This window comes from Myotis daubentonii, chromosome 14, assembly GCF_963259705.1.
Source record: "Myotis daubentonii chromosome 14, mMyoDau2.1, whole genome shotgun sequence".
Lineage (NCBI taxonomy): Eukaryota > Metazoa > Chordata > Mammalia > Chiroptera > Vespertilionidae > Myotis > Myotis daubentonii.
Window position 1 is genome coordinate 15,670,293 of NC_081853.1, and position 22,120 is coordinate 15,692,412.

General features: G+C 40.1%; 1 protein-coding gene and 1 long non-coding RNA gene across 12 annotated transcripts in view; both read left to right on the forward strand.

The window, feature by feature from the left end:
- ARHGEF3 (Rho guanine nucleotide exchange factor 3) overlaps positions 1-6,215 on the forward strand; it is a 288,364-nt gene extending 282,149 nt beyond the window's left edge. For all 11 annotated transcript variants that reach the window (XM_059663245.1, XM_059663247.1, XM_059663254.1 and 8 more), the window contains 2 exons: positions 1,773-1,959; positions 4,006-6,215. In XM_059663245.1, coding sequence (XP_059519228.1) covers positions 1,773-1,959; positions 4,006-4,358 — 540 coding nt within the window. In that variant the 3' untranslated portion in view covers positions 4,359-6,215. The remainder of the gene's footprint in view (positions 1-1,772; positions 1,960-4,005) is intronic.
- Positions 6,216-19,704: 13,489 nt separating this feature from the next.
- LOC132215120 (uncharacterized) lies at positions 19,705-21,733 on the forward strand. The gene is made up of 3 exons (XR_009448455.1): positions 19,705-19,831; positions 20,162-20,347; positions 21,601-21,733. It is a non-coding gene; the product is annotated as an uncharacterized LOC132215120 (long non-coding RNA).
- The last annotated feature ends 387 nt before the right edge of the window (positions 21,734-22,120 follow it).

Consider the following 22,120-nt stretch of genomic DNA (forward strand, 5'->3'; position numbering starts at 1 on the left):
GTTTAGTCATTTTGATAAACAAACTCTCACTCCTCAAACCTCTCCTCCCCTCCCCCCGCCACAATACAGAATCATCATTTGTGTTTCCACCAGCCAACATTTGGTTGAGCTTTAGTTTTTGGTGTGCATGTGTGTGTGCATATGCATGTGCATGCATGTGTGTGTGTGTCTGTCTGTCTGTGATGGGGTGGCGGTAGGTCTCACTTCTCCCAAATATGAAAGTATCTGAGAATGCTGAATGTGCTTCCTCTGCCCCAAATCAAGATTCTAGATGGGTGAGAAAGGTGAAGGGGAATAATAGGTGCAAACTTCCAGTCATAAATTAATTACGTCACGGCATGTAATGTACAGCACAGGGAATATAGTCGGTTATATCATAGTAATTTTGTATGGTGACAGATGGTTACTGGACTTAACGTAGTAATCACTTTGTAAGGTCCATAAATATCAAATCACTATGTTGTATACCTGAAGCTAGTAACATTGTGTCAACTATACTTTAATAAAAAAGAAGATAATAAGATACTACCAGGAACAAGTTTATGCCAATAAATTTGAAAAATTATTTTCTCTTACTTCTTGAGTAATAGAAAAATACATACTATTCTATAACAAAAAACAAACAAAAATTTTCAATGTGAGTTTCTACCCATTTCCTTTTTGAGACTTTTAAGTGGACAATCCCAAATACTTCCAAATACTAGAAAACCAAATCCCAGCTGCAAAGTGGTGGGTCTTTTCACTTCACTCCCTAAGCATTTCCAACAGAGAGAAGAGTCTGGCACATGGAACTGAATGGAGCCAGTTTACCACCCCCCCGCACCAACCTGGCAAAATTGCTTTCATGATGTGGTTTGACAGAAGCCTTTATTTTTGAGATTTTCTTTTGCCCACAACACACACATCGGTCGTCAGCCTTTTAAACACAACCTCTTCAGAGAACTGAGGTTCTGAGGAACTCAACTGAGAAGGACGACGTCTTTGATCTTCTTTCTCTTGGCTGCGGCAGCATGCTCTGGTTTCCCTGGGAATGGGCAGTGTTCCCAGGGGGGGTGCCTGCATGAAGCTGATAATCAGCTCTGTGGTTGAAGGGACAAGTGTTTTTTTGAGTTTGGGAAGAAGAGATTAATATTAGGCTTTGATATACCAATCTCATCCTTGATAGACTGCTAGAGGCCCGATGCATGAGATTCGTGCAAGAGTAGGCCTGCCTTCCCCCGGCTGCCCACACCAGCTTCCCTCTGGCACCCGGGACCCGGGCTTCCCTCCCAGCCCTGGCTTCATCCAGTAGGTCGTCCACAAGGATGTCAGGTCGAATTAGCATATTATGCTTTTATTATTATAGATAGATTATTCATTTTGATCTCTTAGAATTATATTGAGTAATGTAAACCAAAGTCAGGGAGGTACTATCTTCCCCCCCACCCCACCCCCTCATTACCCCCTTTTATTCTGTTCCCCTTTTTTTATTTTTTTCTTATGGGAGCTGGGACCGTGTGTGTCTGCACAGGTTCTGAATTGCAATGTGAAGGCAGTCCTGGCTGCTGGTGTCTGTAGGCAGAAAGGCCTTCTCCACGGGGCCCTCAGGAGGCTCCTGTAAGAAAGGCAATGGGTGCATCTGGGACCTGCCTGACTTCTGTTCACCTGGAGGTGGACTTGAGCCTGAAGTGTATAATCCAGTGTGAACTTGGTACCTGTGGACCTCTTAGTCCAGTAATCAACCACTCATTAGATTGTTGCTTAGGGACATCCTGTGGATTCTTCTCTTCTAGAAACTGCACGTTTTCCTGTTCCAAGAAGTGCTGGTGATCACTCGAGCCATCACCCACAATGAGCAGCTCTGCTACCAGCTGTACCGGCAGCCGATCCCTGTGAAGGACCTCCTGCTGGAAGACCTGCAGGATGGAGAAGTGAGGCTGGGCGGCTCCCTGCGAGGGGCATTCAGCAACAATGAGAGAAGTATGACGACAGTTTGTTTTGACCTGTTGAACGTTTAGTGCAATGGTGGTTCAGAGGGCGTGGCTGGCTGGTGAAAAGAGAAGAGCCATGGCCTTGGAGTTGAACTGCATCCCAGAGCTAGTTCAGTGCTTACTGGTTGTGTAGCTTTGTTCAATCTCTGTGAGCCTCGGTTTTTCATGTGCAAAGTGGGGATACATGGCCTGTACTCCATAAGGTGGTCTTCAGGGTTAAGTAAGATACTGCAAGTGAACCTGCCTGCACATAACTGAACTGGTGCTTCTTAAGCTCCCTTTCTCTCTGTCTTTCTCTTTATAAAAGCGTGCTTAATACCAGATAGTCCCTAGGTGGATACCAGTTGCATAACAGTGCCTTTTGTAGTTGAGCTGGCAGACTTGTCTCTAAAGAGACATAAGAATGGTCGATTGGGCTGCGGGTTCGTTTGTACTTACCATACTCCAATAAGCTTCTCTAACTTGAGACTGAATAAACAAAGGCGCTAACCAAGAGAAGCTAAGATAGCCATGTCTATCGAGTATCTTCTACGTGTCAAGCACTCTTCTAGGCACTAGTACACCCTTGTGGACAAACAGTTCAATGCCTTGCTCCTATGGAGTTTACATTGTGATGGAGGAGGAGATAGCTGGGTGCTGTTAAGGATACTAAAACCACGTAAGGGGATAAATGGGGTAGCAGTAGGCGATCTGTTTTAGATGAGATGGTCAGGGCAGACTTCTTTGAGAAAGTGACATTTTGACTCTTGTGGTAACACTGGCATCATATTGTCAGAGTAATTAGGATGTACTATCTCTTAGCTACTCATCAGTCCTCCACCCTAGTGATGGTAGTAGTAGTAGTAACTTCTATTTCTTGAATACTGGCCCTGTGCCAGGCATTGTATAAGGACTTCTGTTATTCCTCATCATAATCTCATAAGGCAGATTCTCTTTGTTTCCCTCATTTTACAAATAAGGAAACCAAGACATAGAGGAGTTAGGCGCTTTCCCAAGACAAAGAGTGGAGCCCGAATGTATCCGATGGGATGGCTCCCAGCCTTGACTACAAGGTCATGCAAGGGAACTGGCTGGACGCAGATCCTTCTTGAACCAAGCGGTGCACGTGGGGCCATTAAATGCCAGTTGATATTGTTGTTATTAAACTAAATAAAATGTCTTGCATAGTGTGCACTACTGTTTTTTAAATGCACATAACTCCTGTTGAGATCTTAAAAATATAATTTCATTTTTAAATGAAACCGAATTTATAACCGCTCTGCGTCATTGCATATCTTCTCAATCACTGGATATAAATGAAAAGGTTCCATCGTGGAGGTTCATAGGCAAGTTTTGATGTTACAAAGAGCTTCTGAAACTTGAAATGCTCTCTAGGTGAGGAAATTGTTGAAATTATAGACTACCAGGCACACCCTAGACCAGGGGTGGGCAAACTTTTTGACTCGAGGGCCACAATGGGTTCTTAAACTGGACCGGAGGGCTGGAACAAAAGCATGGATGGAGTGTTTGTGTGAACTAATATAAATTCAAAGTAAACATCATTACATAAAAGGGTACGGCCTTTTTTTTTTTTTTTTTTTTTTTTTTTTTAGTTTTATTCATTTCAAACAGGCCGGATCCGGCCCGCGGGCCGTAGTTTGCCCACGGCTGCCCTAGACCTAGTGATTCTGAATCTCTAAGGGTAGAACCCGGGTATCTATGTTTTTAATAAGCTCCCCAGGGCATTTTGATAACGCAGCCAGGTTGGGTGACCAGTACTCCGGGGTCCTCTGAAACATGACTTAGTTTTTTCCAGGCTGATACCCATTTGCTAGCTTCTGAGGGCAACTGAGAGCTAGACCTGTGTCAACTCTGGTTGACTGATGGTGGCTGCAGGGCACTTCTGAGCCATGTCCCAGATCCATGGGTCATATTTTGTAATCAGTCAGTGATGCCCGTGCCATAGGGACCTGGGGCTAGTGTCACGACATGTGTTATCTTGGCCTGGGAGGATATCTGTCCATTGACCTTTTTTTCCATGTGTTTTCATTTCTAGTTAAAAACTTCTTTAGAGTAAGTTTCAAAAATGGATCCCAAAGTCAGACCCACTCACTACAAGCCAATGACACCTTCAACAAACAGCAGTGGCTCAACTGTATTCGTCAAGCCAAAGAAACAGTGCTATGTGCTGCCGGGCAGGCTGGGGTGCTCGACTCGGAGGGACCGTTCCTAAATCCCGCCGCCGGGAGCAAGGAGCCGCAGGGAGAAACGAAACTGGAGCAGATGGACCAATCGGACAGTGACTCAGACTGCAGTATGGACACGAGTGAGGTCAGCCTCGACTGTGAGCGCATGGAACAGACAGACTCTTCCTGTGGGAACAGCAAGCACGTTGAAAGCAATGTCTGACAGAAGCAAGTACTTCCTGGAAGTAGCCCTGTGTCTTACCTGTACAGTATTTGCATTCCACTCATGGAACGGTTTGGAGAAGCACTTTTTAATATGTTGTGACCGTGTTGATTGACCCAGTCTCTCGTGTCTGTATCTTTGTCCCCAGTACTGTAACTGCCCGTCTGTCTGTGTAAGCTGGAATCTGTGGCCTGTTCACCTGTATTGTATTTCGCAAGTGTCTGGATGGATCAAGAGGTACTTGAACAACTTATTTTCAAATGTCCTGCTGGATTTTTAAAAAACAGAAAAGGAGTCTCTAAACTACTGTTTCATGTAGATTCTTAAAGAGTCCTTCCATGTTTCCTAGTGCTTTTCTAGCTCTTTGGTGTGGTGGCTGAAGGCACAGAGGTTAGGGGGCCTTGCACACAGGGCACGAGGAAGGCGCTCGTGTGCCCTGATGGCATTCGAAGGAAAACCGGGAAAGATCAGTCCTGGCAGTGAACTTGATTCGATGTTATACAACCACAAAGCTTGTAAACATCCCCGGGGGCCCTGGAGGCTTCATTTTGCAAAGGAAGAAATACCCTCCTGACCTTGTCGTGTCATCCAGTGCAAATCTGATGCAATAATCTTAGGACACGAACTAGAGTCTGGCCTTAACAGGACCAGCACAAACGCAGCTGTCAGCTCTGAATCTTGAACTGAAATGTGCATTGCACCCGGAGTCTCTGTCATCGTAGCTGGCTTGCCTAGGAGAGCCATTTCTAGCCTAAAACATGAGAATAAATCTCAGAGCACCTGGGAAAACCCGCAGGATAGCGAGGAAGCCCGTCTCCATTGTGTTTCATCTGCCAGGGTCTCCACTGTGTTTCATCTGTTAGAGCATCAGTGAAGGGATGAGGAAAAAGGACTGAAACCGAGTCAGCAACTCTGTTTATAGAAACGTGAGAAGAATTTGGAAGAAGTACGTTCATCAGGACCTTACGTGAGAAATAGTAAAAGAGAAAAGCAAGGCCCAGCACCCTTCTGGAAGCAGCCGGAACCTCGGGCTTTCCTGCTCTGCTTTTGGGTCCTGAGGTTGCCCTCTCTGGCTCTGTGTTGGGAATCACAATTACCTTCTCCAAAGGCCAACTTAATTAAGTCTATGATTAATTAGGATCAGGTAGCCAAACTAGTATCTCTTTGACCAGCCTTGATTTACAGCACCAAGTGGGTCATAGACCTTTTAAAAAGTTAACTGAATACACACAAAAGCCCCTGCGAGTGTAAATATTAGGGGTGACCTGTGCAAAGTTATACATACCCACACCAGCACTAGTAGTGATGATGCTAAATTATTGCCAAAAAGGTTTTTTTTAAATCTTCTGTGTCTTTCAAGTTTACAGAAAAGAAAGCAGTAAATACTACGTTGTCATTTTATTACGTACAGCTATCATGTGCATTCAGAGAAGTGGTGTAACAAGATTTATCAATATAGAAACAAGGTATATTACTTATTTTTCAAAAACAAAAAATATTGTGGTCAATTTTACCCTGTAAGCTTATTTCTGTATTTATAGATCTTAAACATGGTGAAATTTTTTTCCTATTGCAAGTTTATTTAAAACTGCTTCGTTTTCTCAAGTTGTTACTGATTTGGGGAGTGAATGAACCTGCTGCAGATAGAAGCAGAGAGAAGGTGTTTGATGTCGGGAAAAAGAATGACTCGTTCTTTGCAGGAATCATCCACCACTTTGGCCAGTGCGTCAAGAAAAGAGGTCTGTCAAGAGCTGACCTTCGGGAAGAAAGTCAATGAATGTTTTGATGAAATGAATGTTTTTGTATTATGGCCTTAAACTTTCTGGGAGCATTTCCAATAAATTACTTTAAAATGTTGTCCTCTTTGTGTACAGTCTATACCCTACAAACATCAAATTTCAACTACCTCCCCGGGAGGTTCTTTCCAAAATTTTTGCTTGTTCCCAAATGCAAACTTTAAAAGAGGGTGCAGGTTGAAATGAATGCTTTGCTTTGATCTATCAAAGCTTTTGCAGAACTCAGTATTTCTAAGATCATTCTCTGCTCATCCACTTACCCATTTATTAGTTTTTAACAACTATATCTTGAATCTGTACTATGTGTCAAGTGATAAATCGGAATTCTTATAGACAAGAAGTATTGGATCTCACTGTTAGCATAGGTGACTGTTGAAGCACTCAAGGCTAAACAATGGAAGGCAAATTTCACTTTGAAATTCTTTGGTTAGTTTTATAGTAAAACCTTGATATAATGGACTAATTTGAGTGGGGGTTGTCCGTTAAAGCTGAAAGTACATTGTACAATAAAGTTGGTTTTCTGAATGCTTATGTTAAAAAATTGACAAATTAGTTAGCTTACCTGTTTTTACTTAGGTAGACAGGTTTGTGTAATTAATGTTAAGTATGTAGGAAAAGTTTAATTTCACAGTTTTCTACATGCATTATAGTAGTTTAAAATTTATACCTAATAGGTCTAGCTCTAGTAAATGCTTGCATTCACCAGCCACCTTGAGTAAACAAATGCACATGGTTGGGGCGTGGCTTAGGGCATTGTCCCCTGGAAACTGCTGCAGAAAGTCATGCCACCACTGACAATCCAACCAATTACCGCATGCCTTGCAGAATCTCAGAGGGAAGGTGGGGGAGGGTGGGCGGGTGGGAAGAGATCAACCAAAGAACTTGCATGCATATGTACATAACCCATGGACACAGACAATAGGGTGGTGAAGGCCCAGGGTGGGGGACTGTGTGGGCTACAAGTGGTCAGTGGAGGAAAAAAAGGCATATGTAATACTTTCAACAATAAAGATTTAATTTTTTTAAAAATCTGAAGTCCGTTAAATTGAGGTCCACAAAATCAAGGGTTTATTGTATCCCCCCAAAGAGTGGTTTTAGGATGAAAAAGTTAAACAGTTTTAAGCTGCTGATAACCAACTGTCAATAGCATGCTGGTCCAAAAAAGCTGGTAATTGGTCTTCTCTTTATAAGAAGCTCTTACCATTTTCTTTAACATACTGTCAATTTCCAGAGTAATCAAAATGTTCACATAAATTTAACTCCAAATATTTTTCCCAAATGACAACTCCTCCCTCCTTGTTCTCCTTGTCCCCTTCCCCTCCTTCCTTTTCAGCCTTCTTGTCCTCCTTCAGGGCCACTTTGGCTATTCCTCCCACTTTTCGCTCCAGGATTGTATTGACCTCTATACTCGAGTGTATCTGTACTAGCATGTTAGAAAACATCTTTCCTGACAATAGTGGGTTAGTACAAATGACTGAGGGCAAAATGGTTTTCTCCAGTCTACTTTCAGGATGTTATCTGACACACAACGAAATGTAACCCTCACAGTCTAAATGAAGTCACAAGCCAAGAAAAGAGCCACAGCTAGCAGTTTTGTGCAAAATTAGAGTGTGGTTTCAGCTTCTGGGCTGTGGTCACCACCGCCGACTGCTTTTGTTTCCATTCCTAGCACAGTCTGCAGCAGCTGAGACTGAAGAGCTCTTCATAACAGTCCTGTTTTAACCATGTCTCTGTGCTTACAGGAAATGGCAACCCTCCATTTTGGTGAGCTAGCCACTCAACTTTTCCTTTAAATTCAGCCCATGCCCACCTACAAATTCTCCACCAGCCTGAGGACACTGGAAGATTTGATAAAGAGAACATCTGACCACTTGGGCTCCCCTTGGCATGGTAGAAAAGCCCTCTTATTGATGTAGTTGATTCATTTAAATCATGCTACCTTGTTAATTGGCAGAATGGTAGAATTACAGTGTGGGAAGGGAATTTGAAGGTCCCTGAAGCCCAAACCCACCAGAAGGAACCTGAAGATGATGGAGATTGAAAACCTTGCCCATGTAAACACACAATGAGAAAAGACAACTGTATATTCAATGTACCTCAGGAGTACTCATGCAAACAAGTTTGCAGATCACTGCTCTTCATGTCACATCTCCTACCAACGAAGCGTGTCAGTCAGCTCTGTACATCTACCCAAAGAAGCAGTTCATTAATTGACCTGGAAGACATACAATACCTTATTAGTTTCACGTACAATATAGTGTTTCAACATTTATATTGTATGGCAACTATAATTTAGCAAAAAAAAAAAAAAACTGCAGACAAGAAATTGATCACAATTAACAAAGCAAAAAATTTTTTTCTTACAAAAAAAAAAATAATAATAAATTTGGAAACAGCTTCCCAAAAAAATGACCTGGTGGATTAGAAAAAAATTAGAAACCAGGCTCTGCTTCTTCAGGAAACTGGATATGCATTCCAAGCAACTTGTCCATGTTCAGAAACAAACACACCTAAATATTAGTGAATGGTGTTATCTATGAAGGTTTGGAAAATGTCATTCTAGGTTTCCTATTTAGTGTATCTACTTATCCCAGGGGTCCTCACACTTTTTAAACAGGGGGCCAGTTCACTGTCCCTCAGACCTTTGGAGGGCCGGACTATAGTTTAAAAAAAAACTATGAACAAATTCCTATGCACACTGCACATATCTTATTTTGAAGTAAAAAAACAAAACGGGAACAAATACAATATTTGTATTTGCATGTGGCCCGCGGGCTGTAGTTTGAGGACCCCTGACTTATCCCATGTCTATGAAAGGAGGACAATGTAAGCCCTCAGGCAGTTTAAAAGGTGAAATAGTGTATGTGAAATCACTCTGAACACTATTAAGAGCTTATAGTTTTCATTGGGCTGGCTGCATCTCTTGACATGAAGTCACAGCTCCACTCTGAATTCCAGTAATCCTTCTAGCCTAGGGAAGGATTTAATAATGACTTTTAAATCTGCACATGGTGTTATGAAATGTCTTAAATGTATGGCCTTGGCCTGGATCATTTTCATTCATTGTGCTGCATGCTTTGGAGAGGGTGGGGTTCTGAGTTCAGAGAATCTGGAATATTTCCCTGTATTTTTGGTATTTTCCTTTCTACAATTTTCTGTTTTCTCTTTCAGGAACTCCAGAAAGAGAGATCTTGAACCTCCTGGATGTGGCTTCTTATCTCCGGGGTTGATTTTCTTATTGATATTCTTATCTCTTTATTCCTATTTCCCCCCGTAGATATTATTCTCTCTTGGTGGATTCCTCATCTTTATCTTCTGGCATAAAAATGCTGAGTTAATCACAGCAGACTGATACTACAAGAAATGTTAAAGGATCTTCTTTCAATAGAAAGAAAACAATAGCAGATGGACATACGAATCCACACAACAGAATGAAGAGCATTAAAATGCAACTATGTAGAAAAATAGATAAGACTTTTATTATTTAAATCTCTTTAAAAGTATTAAGTTCTAGCCCTGGCCAGGTACTTCAGTTGGTTAGAGCATTGTCCCAGTACACCAAGATTGCGGGTTCAATCCTGGTCATGTACAAGAATCAACCAATGAATGCATAAGTAAGTGGAACAACAAATCAATCTCTCTCTCAAATCAATAAATTTTAAAGATTTTTAATAAAAGTAATGCATTCTAATCATTATGGAGTAACAAGGACTAGATTACCTTCCACCTGAAACAACCAAAAGAAAAGAAAAAAAGAAAGGCAACATACATGACATTATGGTTTTGAAGAGACTGGACACCAGGCAATGAAGGAAAGTGACCTTGAGAGAAGGGGAGCCCTATGATGGCTCCAGTTTACAGCCTTGAGGGGTTTTCAGGCAGCAGTGCAGGAGGGGAACCCAGTAGAATCCAGTGAACCCCCTGAGTGGAAGAGATATAGCTGCGAGTTGACAGAGGCCAAAGCAGCTACAATCTAGAGGACACAGGATAGCACTGCATGGAGAGAGAACCTTGAATCTGCAGTGGGACCCCCCTCAGACACTCATCTGTGTGCTGATCAGTGCACACATGTAAGAAACTATCCAAGGGTGGGGAAACTATCCAAAAGGATTCGAGGGAACTCACAGTGCTGGAAATAGTGCCTGTTCCCACAAACCGCACTAGAAGAATATCATCAGTGGGTAAAGTACTCAGAAGGACCTACTTTCGGTAGCTCTCTAATAAGCAGTACTGTGATTCATCTCACAAGTCTTAAAGGCCGAAAAAAACAAACTATTTCCAAGTAACGTAACCGCATCCTATAACAAAGCTCAAGAATATTTATAGGAATACAAAAGCATCCAGCACATAACGGGGTAAAGTTCACCGAGCCTGCCATCCAATCAAAGACTACAAGGCACGCCAAGAAGCAGGAAAATGCAACCCATGGTGAAGAGGAAAATATAAAAAACAACTGAAAACAACCCAGAACTGAAACAAATTCGTTAGTGCCACAATGAGATACCACTACTCACCCATTATAAATCTAAATTTAAAAATTTAAAAGATGAACCATGGCCAATCCCATATGAAAAGATACTTGACATCACACCCATTAGGATGGTTACTATTAAAACAAACAAAAACACAAGAAGTGTTGGTGAGGATGTGAAGAAATTGGAACCCTTGTGTCCTGTTGGTAGAAATGTAAAATGGTGCAGCTGCTATGGAAAATAGTATGTAGGAGAAATAGTTGCACACCTGTGTTCATAGGAGCATTATTTACAATAGCCAAGAGGTGGAAACAAAGTGTCCATCAGTGGATGAGTGGATAAAGAAAGTGTGATCTATACATACAATGGAATGTTATTTCACCTTAAGAGAAAAACCCTGTTGTATGGTACAACATGGGTGAGCCTTGAGGACATTATATTAAGTGAAGTAAACCAGTCACAAAAAAGATAAATACTGCATGATTCCACTCATAGGTGGTATTTAAAGTAGTCAAATTCACAGAAACAGAAAGTAGAATGGTGGTTACTAACAGCTGGGCAAAGGCGAGGAGGAAATGGAGAGTTCTTGTTTAATGAGTATAGAGTTTTAGTTTTGCAAATTGGAAAAGTTCTGGAGATCTGTTGTACAACAATATGAATGTATTTAACACTACTGAACTGCCCACTTAAGATGGTAAAGTTCATGATCTGTGTTTTGTACCACAATTAGAATAATAAATAAAAATAAAGACTGCCCTAACCGGTGTGGCCCAGTGGATAGAGCATCGGCCTGTGGACTCAAGGGTCCCAGGTTCGATTCTGGTCAGGGGCATGTACCTTGGTTGCGGGCACATCCCCAGTGGGGAGTGTGTAGGAGGCAGCTGGTCGATATTTCTCTCTCATCGATGTTTCTGGCTCTCTATCCCTCTCCCTTCCTCTCTGTAAAAAAATTAATAAAATATATTTTTTAAAAAATAAAAATAAATGAAAAAATGAAGACTAACCAGACTTCTGGTTCAGATAAGATGGTGCAGGCTCATTTCTCCCTATTACTCCCCACTCAGTACAGCTATAAATCCTGGAAATAACACAAGAGGCAACCAAAGAAAAACTCTGACGGATAGTAACAGGAAGGTGAACTGGTTTGGGACCCCAGGACTGGAGGAACACACCGTGGCAGGGGTCTTCCGACCTAACAGAAGAAGGTGATCCATGCCCAGCATTTCTTTACTTAGCAACAGAAGGCAGCCCAGATAGGCTCACGCCTCCCCAGATCAAATAAACAGAAGTCCCTCTGGCAGCACCAGATGAGCTCAGTACCACCTGCAAAGGGGATTTCTTAGGAGTCTTGCTAGCCATAAGCTTCCAGGAGGTATTCTCCATCCCCACCAGGCCTGAGAATACCCTTCTCCACCAAGAAGTACCACAGGGACCATGAACAACAAGCCCAGGAAGCGAACTTGTCCCCATGGGCCTGTGACCACCTCCCCAACTTAGAGACAGCCCTTCTTCCCCCCCAGCACCGGCAGGAACCAGTGGGAGCCCCATCAGCATTCTGAAAATTAAATGGCCTTTGGAGCCACAGTCCCCAAAACTGGGGCAGGACCGACAGGCTAAACAGGGTAATTGTCTACTAAAAGTAAAATACTTGATTAAGACCCAGTGTCCTTACATAATAAAAAAAATGCCCAGAATACAATTAAAAAGTCTATCATACCCAAACCCAGGAAAATTACAACTTGTATAAGAAGAGACAACCCATTGATGCCAACAACAAGATACGTCAAATTCTGGCATTATCTGACCAGGATTTTAAAACAGCTGTCACAAAAATGCTTCAAATATCAATTACAAAGTCTCTTGAAACAAAAATTTTAAAATAGACCGTCTCAGCAAAGAAATAAAACACAAAACAGTATCAAAAGAAAATTATAGAACTTGAAAATGCAATTACAGATTTAAAAAAAAAGAAAAAACAAACCTTTGAATGGGCTCAGTAGTAAAGTGGAGGTAACAGACACTAGAATCAGGAACTTCTGGAGAGATTAACAGAATTTATCTGAACCACAGAGAGAAAACTAAAAAGAAAGAAATGAACAGAGCCTAGGCATCCATAAGACGGAAAAGAGAAATCCAACATTGGCATCATACACATTCCCCCGAATGAGTGCAAGTAAAACTGAGGCAATCTGAGTATGACTGGCATATGTTATCAATGTCAATATCCTGGTTGTGATATTAATCTATAGTTTAGCAAAATGTTACCATTGGGGAAAACTGGGTGAAGGGCCAACAGGGTCTCTTTGTATTATTTATTACAACTGCATGTAAATCTATAATTATTTCAATAAAGTTTTTCAATTAAAAGATCACCAGATGCGCCCTAGCCAATTTGGCTCAGCGATTAGAGCATTGGCCCTCAGACCAAAAAGTCTCAGGTTCAATTCCTGGTCAAGGACACATATAGCCCCAGTAGGGGCGTGTGCTGGAGGCAACCGATGGATACGTCTTTCTCCCGTTGATGTTTCTATTTCTCCCTTCCACTCTCTTCGAAGAACTCAATGGAAAAATTATCCTCAGGCAAGGATTAAAAAAAAAAGAAAAGAAAAGAGCACCAGCTTCAATGTGGAGAATGAATAGCAAATGCTGGAGAAGCAGGTCTCGGGAAGAATACCGTGAGTTCAGGTTTGTACATGTTAAGCTGGAGTCTCCTGTTGAGACACCAAGTAGCAGGACAGGCGATTGAGTTAGGACTGCCTGGTGAACAGTTGGTTTGTAACCTACTGGAGCAAGCGAAGATATGTTTTTCATATTTAATGAGGTGCAATTTACATAGACTTAACAGAACCTATTTTAGATGTACTCCTCAATGACTTTGGAAAAATGTTTATATTGACGTAGCCAGACCACAGTAAAAATACAGAACGTTTCCATTATCCCCAAAGGCTTCCCTGTGCTCCTTCCCCGTCAATGCTGCCACCCACTCCAGGTCCCAGTGACTACTGTTCTGTTTTGTGCCACTTATAGATGAGGTTTTACTTTTCTAGAGTTTTATATAGTTGGAACAATGTAGTATGTATTCTTTTGTGTTTGGCTTCTTTCTCTCATCACACTTTAAATATTCACCCAGATGGTTGTATATGTATCAGTACTACAGTCCTTTTCCTTGATGATTAGTATTCTACTGTATGAATATACCAGTTTGTTTATCTATCCACATGTTGATGGACTTATAACTAAAACTGCTATGAACATTCATGTACAAGTCTTAGCGTAGAGCTATATTTTCATTTCTCTTGGGTAAATACTTAGGAATGCAATTAATGAAACATAGATCAAGTGTATGTTTATAAGAAACTTCTAAGCTATTTTTCATATTCCAGTATCAACAGGAAGTCCCAGTTACTCCACATGCTTGAAAACACAGTTGGTATTGTTTGTCCCTTCCTTCCTTCCTTCCTTCCTTCCTTCCTTCCTTCCTTCCTTCCTTCCTTCCTTCCTTCCTTCCTTCCTCCCTCCCTCCCTCCCTCCCTCCCTCCCTCCCTCCCTCCCTCCCTTCTTTCCCTCCTTCCCTCATTTCTTCCTCCTGCTCCTCTCCCTTCTCCCTCTCTCTCTCTCTTTCTCATGATTTTGGTGGGTGTGTAATCATATCTCATAGAGGTTTAACCTGTATTTCCCTAATTACTAATGATGTTGAGATTGTTTTTTGATGTACCTTATTGGCCATCCCATATCTACTTTTGCAATGTGTCTATTCAAATATTTTGCCCATTAAAAAAAATTTTTTTTGTTAGCTCTCACCCGAGGATATTTCTAAATGCAAGTCCTTTATCCAGTTTTTGCTTTACAAATATTTTCTCCCCATTGTGTCTTTTTATTCTCTTAACAGTGCCTTTGAAAGCGAAGTTTTTAATTTTGATAAAGTCTAATTCATTTCTTTGATGTTTCAAGCTTTTGTATCCTGTGTAAGAAACATTTGCCTATCAAAGGTGACGAAGATGTTTATGTCATGTGGTAAGGTTCATTTTTTCCCAGATGGATATATACCTTTCAGGACCGTTTGTTCAAAAGCCTCTCCCCTCACCACTAATGCAGTACCTTGAAACTCAAGTGACCACTGGATCACTTGATATTCTGTTTTTGGACCTTCTGTTTTGTTTCATTGCTCTACATGTAGATTCTTACACCGGTACTGCCCAGTCTTGATTGTGCATCTTTATAGCACTTTTTGAAATAAGGTAATGTAAATAACTAATGTGTTGGGATTTTTTAATGATTATTTTGGCTATTCTACATCCTCTGCTTTTTCCAAATAAATTTTAGAGTGAGCTAGTCAATTTTTACAAAAAGCCTGCTGATATTTTAACTGGTATTGTATTATATAGGTCAATTTGGAGACAATTGGCATTTTAATAATAATGTGTTTTAATTAATGGACATGGGTCACAGAGGCTCTATTCTTTTCCCCCCCCCAATCTTTCAAAAATTTATGTTTCATGTTTTATAGATTCTATTGCTAGGTCTTCAAGTTCAGTTATTTATTTACTTATTTATATTTTTCTTGATTTTGAAGAGGAAGGGGAGAGGGAGAGGGAGAGATAGAAACATCAATGAGAGAGGATCATTGATTGACTACTTCCTGCATGCCCCTTACTGGGAATTGAGCCTGAAACGCAGGCATGTGCCCTTGACCAGAATTGCACCTGGGACCCTTCAGTCCCCAGGCCAACACTATCCTCTGAGCCAAACCAGCTAGGGCTCACTAATTTATTTTTATATCAGTGTCTAATCTAACTAGTGCCACCAGAGAAACTTTCATTTCTGATACTATTACTTTTCATCTCTGGATGTTTCATTTGGTCCTTTTCTGTATCTTCCAATTCTTTCCTCATTATGTTCATATTTTCATTTAAATATGTTTACATTGTTATAATAGCTATTTAAATATTCTTATATATTTAGTTCCATCATTCCTATAATTTCTATGACTGTTTTTATTGATTGTTTTTTTTTCTCTTGGTTATGAGTCAACATTTTCCTGACATGTGAGTAATATTGGTGGATACTGGCCATTTGAGTGTCCGAATATTGTCTTACTTTAAAGAATCTTAGGCTTTGTTCTGGTTAGCAGGTAAACTAATTATACAGATCAATTTGATACTTTCAAGGCCTGTTTAATTTTTGCTACAATAGATGTAAATAAGCCTTTATTCTGGGAATTGTTCAATATTACTACTAAGTGATGACCTGTCTCAATATCTGTTGAGTGGCTCGGTTGATTACTGTGTACTACATTGGCTACTGAGGACTTCTGCTAATTGAAGTTTTCACAGCTCTTCACCCAGGAAGAGCTTTGAGTATTATTCAGTTTACAACTACCCAGTCTTCCTTTGCCTGCCTCAAGAAGGTTCACCTACACATGCATGGCCAAGGAGACCTCCGATTCAGATATCTGGGGCTGTTTTTCTGCATTGCTCCCTATCTCTAAGGTTCGGCCTGACAACCTTGGCCTCCCCAGATTCTCAATGCAGACAGGGTGCTGGGCTCTGTTTCCATCACCCTTCTTGCATCCACAGCCTGGGGACTGCCTCTAATAAAATATCTGGGGTGGTTGTAAAGCTTACCTTTTGGTTCCCTTCCCTTGGGAATTATGATCCATACTGCGTGTTGTCTAATGTCTGAATATGACTGTTTTATATATTTTGGCCAGTTTTCTAGTTGTTTATAGTGGGAGGATAAGTCTGATCTTTGTTATTCCACCATGACTGAAAGCAGTAGTCACAAAATTATTTTATAAATTCCTGTTCTAGAATATACCAGGTATCTACTAGTATAATAATAAAAACGTTAAATGCTAATTAGACTAGACAGCCAGACGACCTTCCAGGCGAAGCCGGAGCTGTGAGGGCTGAGCCCCTTGCACAAATTTCATGCATCAGGCCTCTAGTATATACATAACATGTAATATTAGTGAGCCTAAAAAAAGGAAGGAAATTCTGATACATGCTACAGCATGGATAAATCTTGAGGACATTATTCTAAGTATATAAGATAATCATAAAAAGACATACTATATGATTCCACTAATATAAGGTACCTAGAATAGACAAAATCAGAGACAAAGTAGAAGGGTGGTTACCACTGACTGGCAGAGGGGGAATGGGGAAGTTTTGTTTAATGGGTATCGAGTTGCAGTTGTGCAAGATGAAAAGAGTTCTGAGAATTGGTTATACGTAATGTGACTGTTCTTAACTCTACTGAACTATACACTTAAGATGATTAAGATGGTAAAATTTTTAATGTATTTTTTTCCATAATTAAAAAAAAATAAGACAGTGAACACTTAGTGTTCCACTCACTTTACATTTAATCTGCCCAACAAACCCTTGTGGTTTAGGTGCAATGATCTTCATTTTACAGATGAGAAAACTCAGGCACATAGTTAGAACATATTTTTTTAAAAGAATCCCTTTGTACCTTAAACCACAATTTTTTTTTGTAAAAGAGTTGGCAAACCACCAGCCAATGACCCCATTAAGACATTCAGACATTGTGGCCCATCCTGGCTGGCTTGGCTCAGTGGATGGAGTGAATGGTCCCAGGTTTGATTCCAGTCAGGAGCATTGGCCTGGGTTGCAGGCTCGATCTCCAGTGTGGGGCATGCAGGAGGCAGCTGATTGATGATTCTCTCTCATCATTGATGTTTCAATCTCTCTCTCCCTCTTCCTTCCTCTCTGAAATCAATAAAAATATATTATTAAAAAAAAAAAAAGACATTGTGGCCCACATTTGTTTCCTCTTGCTATTATCTCAGGTTCTATCCATCCAAAAGCCTTCAGCAGCCTCAGAATTCGAGAAAGAAATCTAGTCTGCCTAAACATAAGTGCTACAATTTCATGATAACTATGAGATAGACTAATTCATATACATATATAAACAAATATGTTCAAATGACTCTTCTGCTGAATAATATTGTAATAACTATGTCTGGTGCCAGATTGGGAGTAGGCTTATTGTGATAATCATTTTGTAAGGTACATAAATGTATAATTACTATGTTGTACACCTGAAACTAATATAATATTAGTTTAAAAACATAAAATAATTGTTAAGCAATGTAGAAAAGCTGCTGGAGGGGTGTGGGTAAAAAAAAAACTGGTTAGTGATGTTTTGCTGCTCTCTGCTGGACTGTTTGTGTATATGCTCCTGAGGGTGTGTGTTTTTTTGCAGAAAATAAAGGGGGAGATTATGAAGTGCCAAATTAGTCCAGTGTTAGATTATTTTCTCAGAGCCTTAAGCTTCAAGGAGGTGTCTTAGATATTCTGCAAGTGCTTGATTTCAAATTTTATTTTTAAACGCATTTAAATTATGTTTTTTTACATTAAAAACAATATTATGCATTTAAATGTTATGGAGCCAATTTTGACACACCAGATACTGCCTGAAACTAGTCTTAGAATGGAAAAAGAGTATCTTAAGCCATTCACTGTGAGAGCAGGCAGGAAGTGATGGATTACAAAGTACTTTATAGGAATTCACTGGTCACTTCCTGGATATAAGAAATTACAAAGTGGTAAAGGTCAAATGTGACTATGAAGTTTGGAATCCGTCTGGTTAATGTCACAAAAGAAAGAGGCAAATCAGAAGGAAAGTTGGTGGTTGGGTGAAGTGATGAGGAGAAGGTCAAGTTTTGTTGCATACATCTTTTTTCCCCGAATAAGTGAGTTTTCTATATTATAGTGCTCAGCTATACATGCTAAAGGCCAATATAACCCCACAATATAGTGAGTTCATACATCTTTGCTAAATGGGACCTTTCTAGACAATAAACTGCTTATATATTCAATGCAAGTAATTTATTCCACTGTGACTTGGCTTATTGTTACTGAATAAATCAACTCATAATCTTAAAAAGAAAGAAAGAAATCTGAAGCCATCCAATCTTCTCATTATCACTCCATTTCAAACCCTGTGGTCCTCTGTTAAATCACTCCAATAGGAAAAAATACTTATAATGCTTCACAGGGGATTAAAAATTGTGAGCTATTATAAGTCTTCTGCATCTGAATTACAAATTGGAAGTGTTTCCATTCTTTATGTGGTTTATTTTGAAACACCTGGCAGCATCATTTCATGGTTTACTACTTGGTCCTTCCAGAGAATTTAAATCATTGACACATTTAAAACAGGATTGTGGTGGGAAAGAGGGCAGCAATAGCTTTCTTCAGCAGCTATTATTGGTTTCTCCCACCTCTTTCCTTCTTCCCTTTGAAATTCTCTCATGCTGTGACACAGCCTTGTTTGTGTCTAGGCTGACAATGACCAAGAATAGTGAAGTCCCAAGCCATCTCCTGCCTAGATTTTTGCAACAAGTCTCCTAACTGATCTTCTTGCTTTCAGGTTATATCCCTAAAAACCACCTTCTATAACAGAAACCAGAACAATTGGTCTAAAATTGCACATCTGATTGAATCAGCCTCTACCTAAAGTCTTTATTTTTGCTTTTGTTTTGGTAACAAGGACATATTTATAAGTACCTCATTACTTTAAAATTATTTTTTTTTCATTTATTACAGAGTGTGTGGAGAGAGAGAGAGAGAGAGAGAGAGAGAGAGAGAGAGAGAGAGAAACAGCACTGGGGATTGAGTCCACAACTCAGGCATGTGCCCTTGACCAGAATCGAACCTGGGACCCTTCAGTCTGCAGGCTGCTGCTCTCTCCACTGAGCCAAACCAGTTAGGGCTCGCAGGCTAATTAAATTGAGAATTTTGTATGGCCCATAAATGATGTGACAAATATCTAAATGGCCCTTGGCATAAAAAAGGTTCCTACCCCCGTTGTAGAGTAAAGGGAATGTGTGATATGGACCCAACATCCACCATCATACGTGTAAACGGAACCTTAGGAAAATAGTGCTGGGTGCAGCACTGTTTCTAAATTCACTCGTTCCTGGTTTATTTGGGTACTATCTAAGAGACACGACTTGTTATTATTTGTATTCTGGCTGTGTCTCTAGGAAAAGCAACCACTTGACTGTTAAATTTTTAAGTTAGTTTTTTCATCTTTTCTGCCCAGAAAAATCTGTTGTCTCCTGATGCGGCCTCTTGGGCATGGATGAACTGACGGGTTCAGTGGGAAAATGAAAATGTAATACTATTATCAGACATTCACCATGGAATGTACTTCACCACCTTACACAGAAAAGGTGGCTTTACTTACCTGATTTTGAAAACTGGGTGACATGGGCCCTTAAACCACCTCCACCCCTTTAATTTGCCTATGGTTTTCCTGGACTCTTGTAAAAGAAAATGAAGGTTTAAAAAAAAAAAAAAAAAAAAAAAAGCCAGACATTCTGAGGCCTGATTTTCCCTCTGTTTGAGTACAGAACTTTAGTCCAGACCCTCCTGAGTTGTCTGGTTTTTTAAACAGGAGGACTGTTGCTTCCTTAGTATTAAGACGTTCCCTGTTCTGTGAGGAATTTTTATTTGTAAGGGGTATGTGCATTCCTTCTCTGATCCTTCTCTCTGCACACAAGATGCTGCTGTAAGACTGTGCCCCAAGGTTGCAATTTAATCAGCAGCCTGAAGGGAGTGCTGCTGCGCCGGAGCAGAGTATCCTACAGACATGGAGGCGGAGAGGGCCGTGCTGATGGTGACCATGCTTTTGGCCAAAAAGGTGGCTGATCACACCATCCTCGGTCCCTGATATCTTTCACACAACAGTAAGTCTTATTAACCAGAACCTACTCGCCTATGTGAGAAACTTGGAAATGAGATGGACTGAGTGGGCGGATGGCTGCAAAAGCATGTCTGGTTAAAACTTGATATGGTGACAGCAGTTAGCTGCCTTCCATGGAGGGGCAGCCATGACCATTTAAACAAAGTTCCTGGAGAAGAAAAGCACAAGATAATAGCTGTTTATTTCTCACTGTTTTAAAGGTGATGTTTTAAGCTGGTGACCCATTTAGAAATCTCTACGTTAATACTATACTTGAATGAAAATGTCAACTTACACGTATCTGAACAAGCTTCCTCCCATCCTCTAAATCCATCTACACATTGTGCCTTTATTTCTGCTGTATAGGTCTCCATTTGAAAATTAAAGGCAGATTGTAAGGCAAAAGAAAAAGACACAATGTTTTTGTTTAAAAAAACACACACACAAACTCTACCTAAAGTCTTTAAATTCTCATCTCTCATCTTTTCAAGCAGGAGATATGTCAGGTCTGTGGTTCAGCTCAGTCTGCCTCTCAACTTCTTGCCTCACCCGGTACAGCACAGGACCAACTGTGCTTCCCTGCAGCATAAATCTTTTTGCTTCTCACAGTGGTATCTTTATTCCTGTATTGTCCTCTCTACCTAGATTCCTATCACGCTCCCTTCCACTTCAACTTCCTCTCTGGCCTTTGCTAACTCAGAATCTCTACTAGATGGCCTCCTTTGCCTGATTGTCTTTTCAAGCAGGATATATGTCTATCTTTAATCCCTGCATCAGTTACAGTTCTGGCAAGCACAAGTTGATCAATAAGTAATTGCTAACTAAGCAAGTTTAACAAATGAGTACCAGTAACATTGGTGTGGTAATCTCCAAGTTGCAGTGTCCCAGTGTGAGGGCATGAGGCATTTTCCTGTCTTGTAAGTGTCCTAGATTACTGCAGATAGGCTGTGGTTGGAGGTTGTTTGAGGCATTGAGACCGACTTGTATGTTATTATTTAAAAAAACAACAACAACACACACATAAAACTTGTAATCTGACTCTATTTCAGACCTCTTTATGTAGGAAATAGGGATGTGGAATCTTACTTGAATATTTTCTGTAGCTTAAATATTTGGGACAACATATGTGCAATTCTACAAGAATCTAAATTCTAATATGCTTTTTTATAGAAATAGCATCTTCACACTTATGTAGAGTATAAAATACTTGTAAAAATTGACAGTATTAAATATCTTACATTGTCATTATATTTGCAGGAAACATAAACTCAACTAAGGTCATAGTACCTATGATTGCAGACTGATTAGGAGAGTGAAGAGTTCATTCACATTTAAAGAAAGCAGCAGCACATAACGGTGAGTGTAACTAATTGACATCTCTGTTAGGGATGTGGATAAATATCTTCTAAAGGAATTATGGAGTCATATTATTTTAATACTATTTTATTAAAAAATACAAATAGTATTTTATATTTAATATATGTTTTGAGTTTTCAAGAAGTAAAGCAAGACTGAATTTTTAAACACTATTAGCATATTCTGTCCCAAGAGAATATGATTCTCAAGAGAATGGCACAAACCACATGTAGAATTCCTCTAAATATGTAACCAAACACCGTATTTTCTTCAATTAGATAAATGTCTGGTGTTATGTTTCTATAATTTATGTAAATTGCAGCCGTAGACCTATAATTACCCTATTTAAACTTGGCTGGTTCCCCAAAGACTTCTTAGAAGAAAACTTAGAATAATAATTAATGCCTATCTTTTCAGAGCC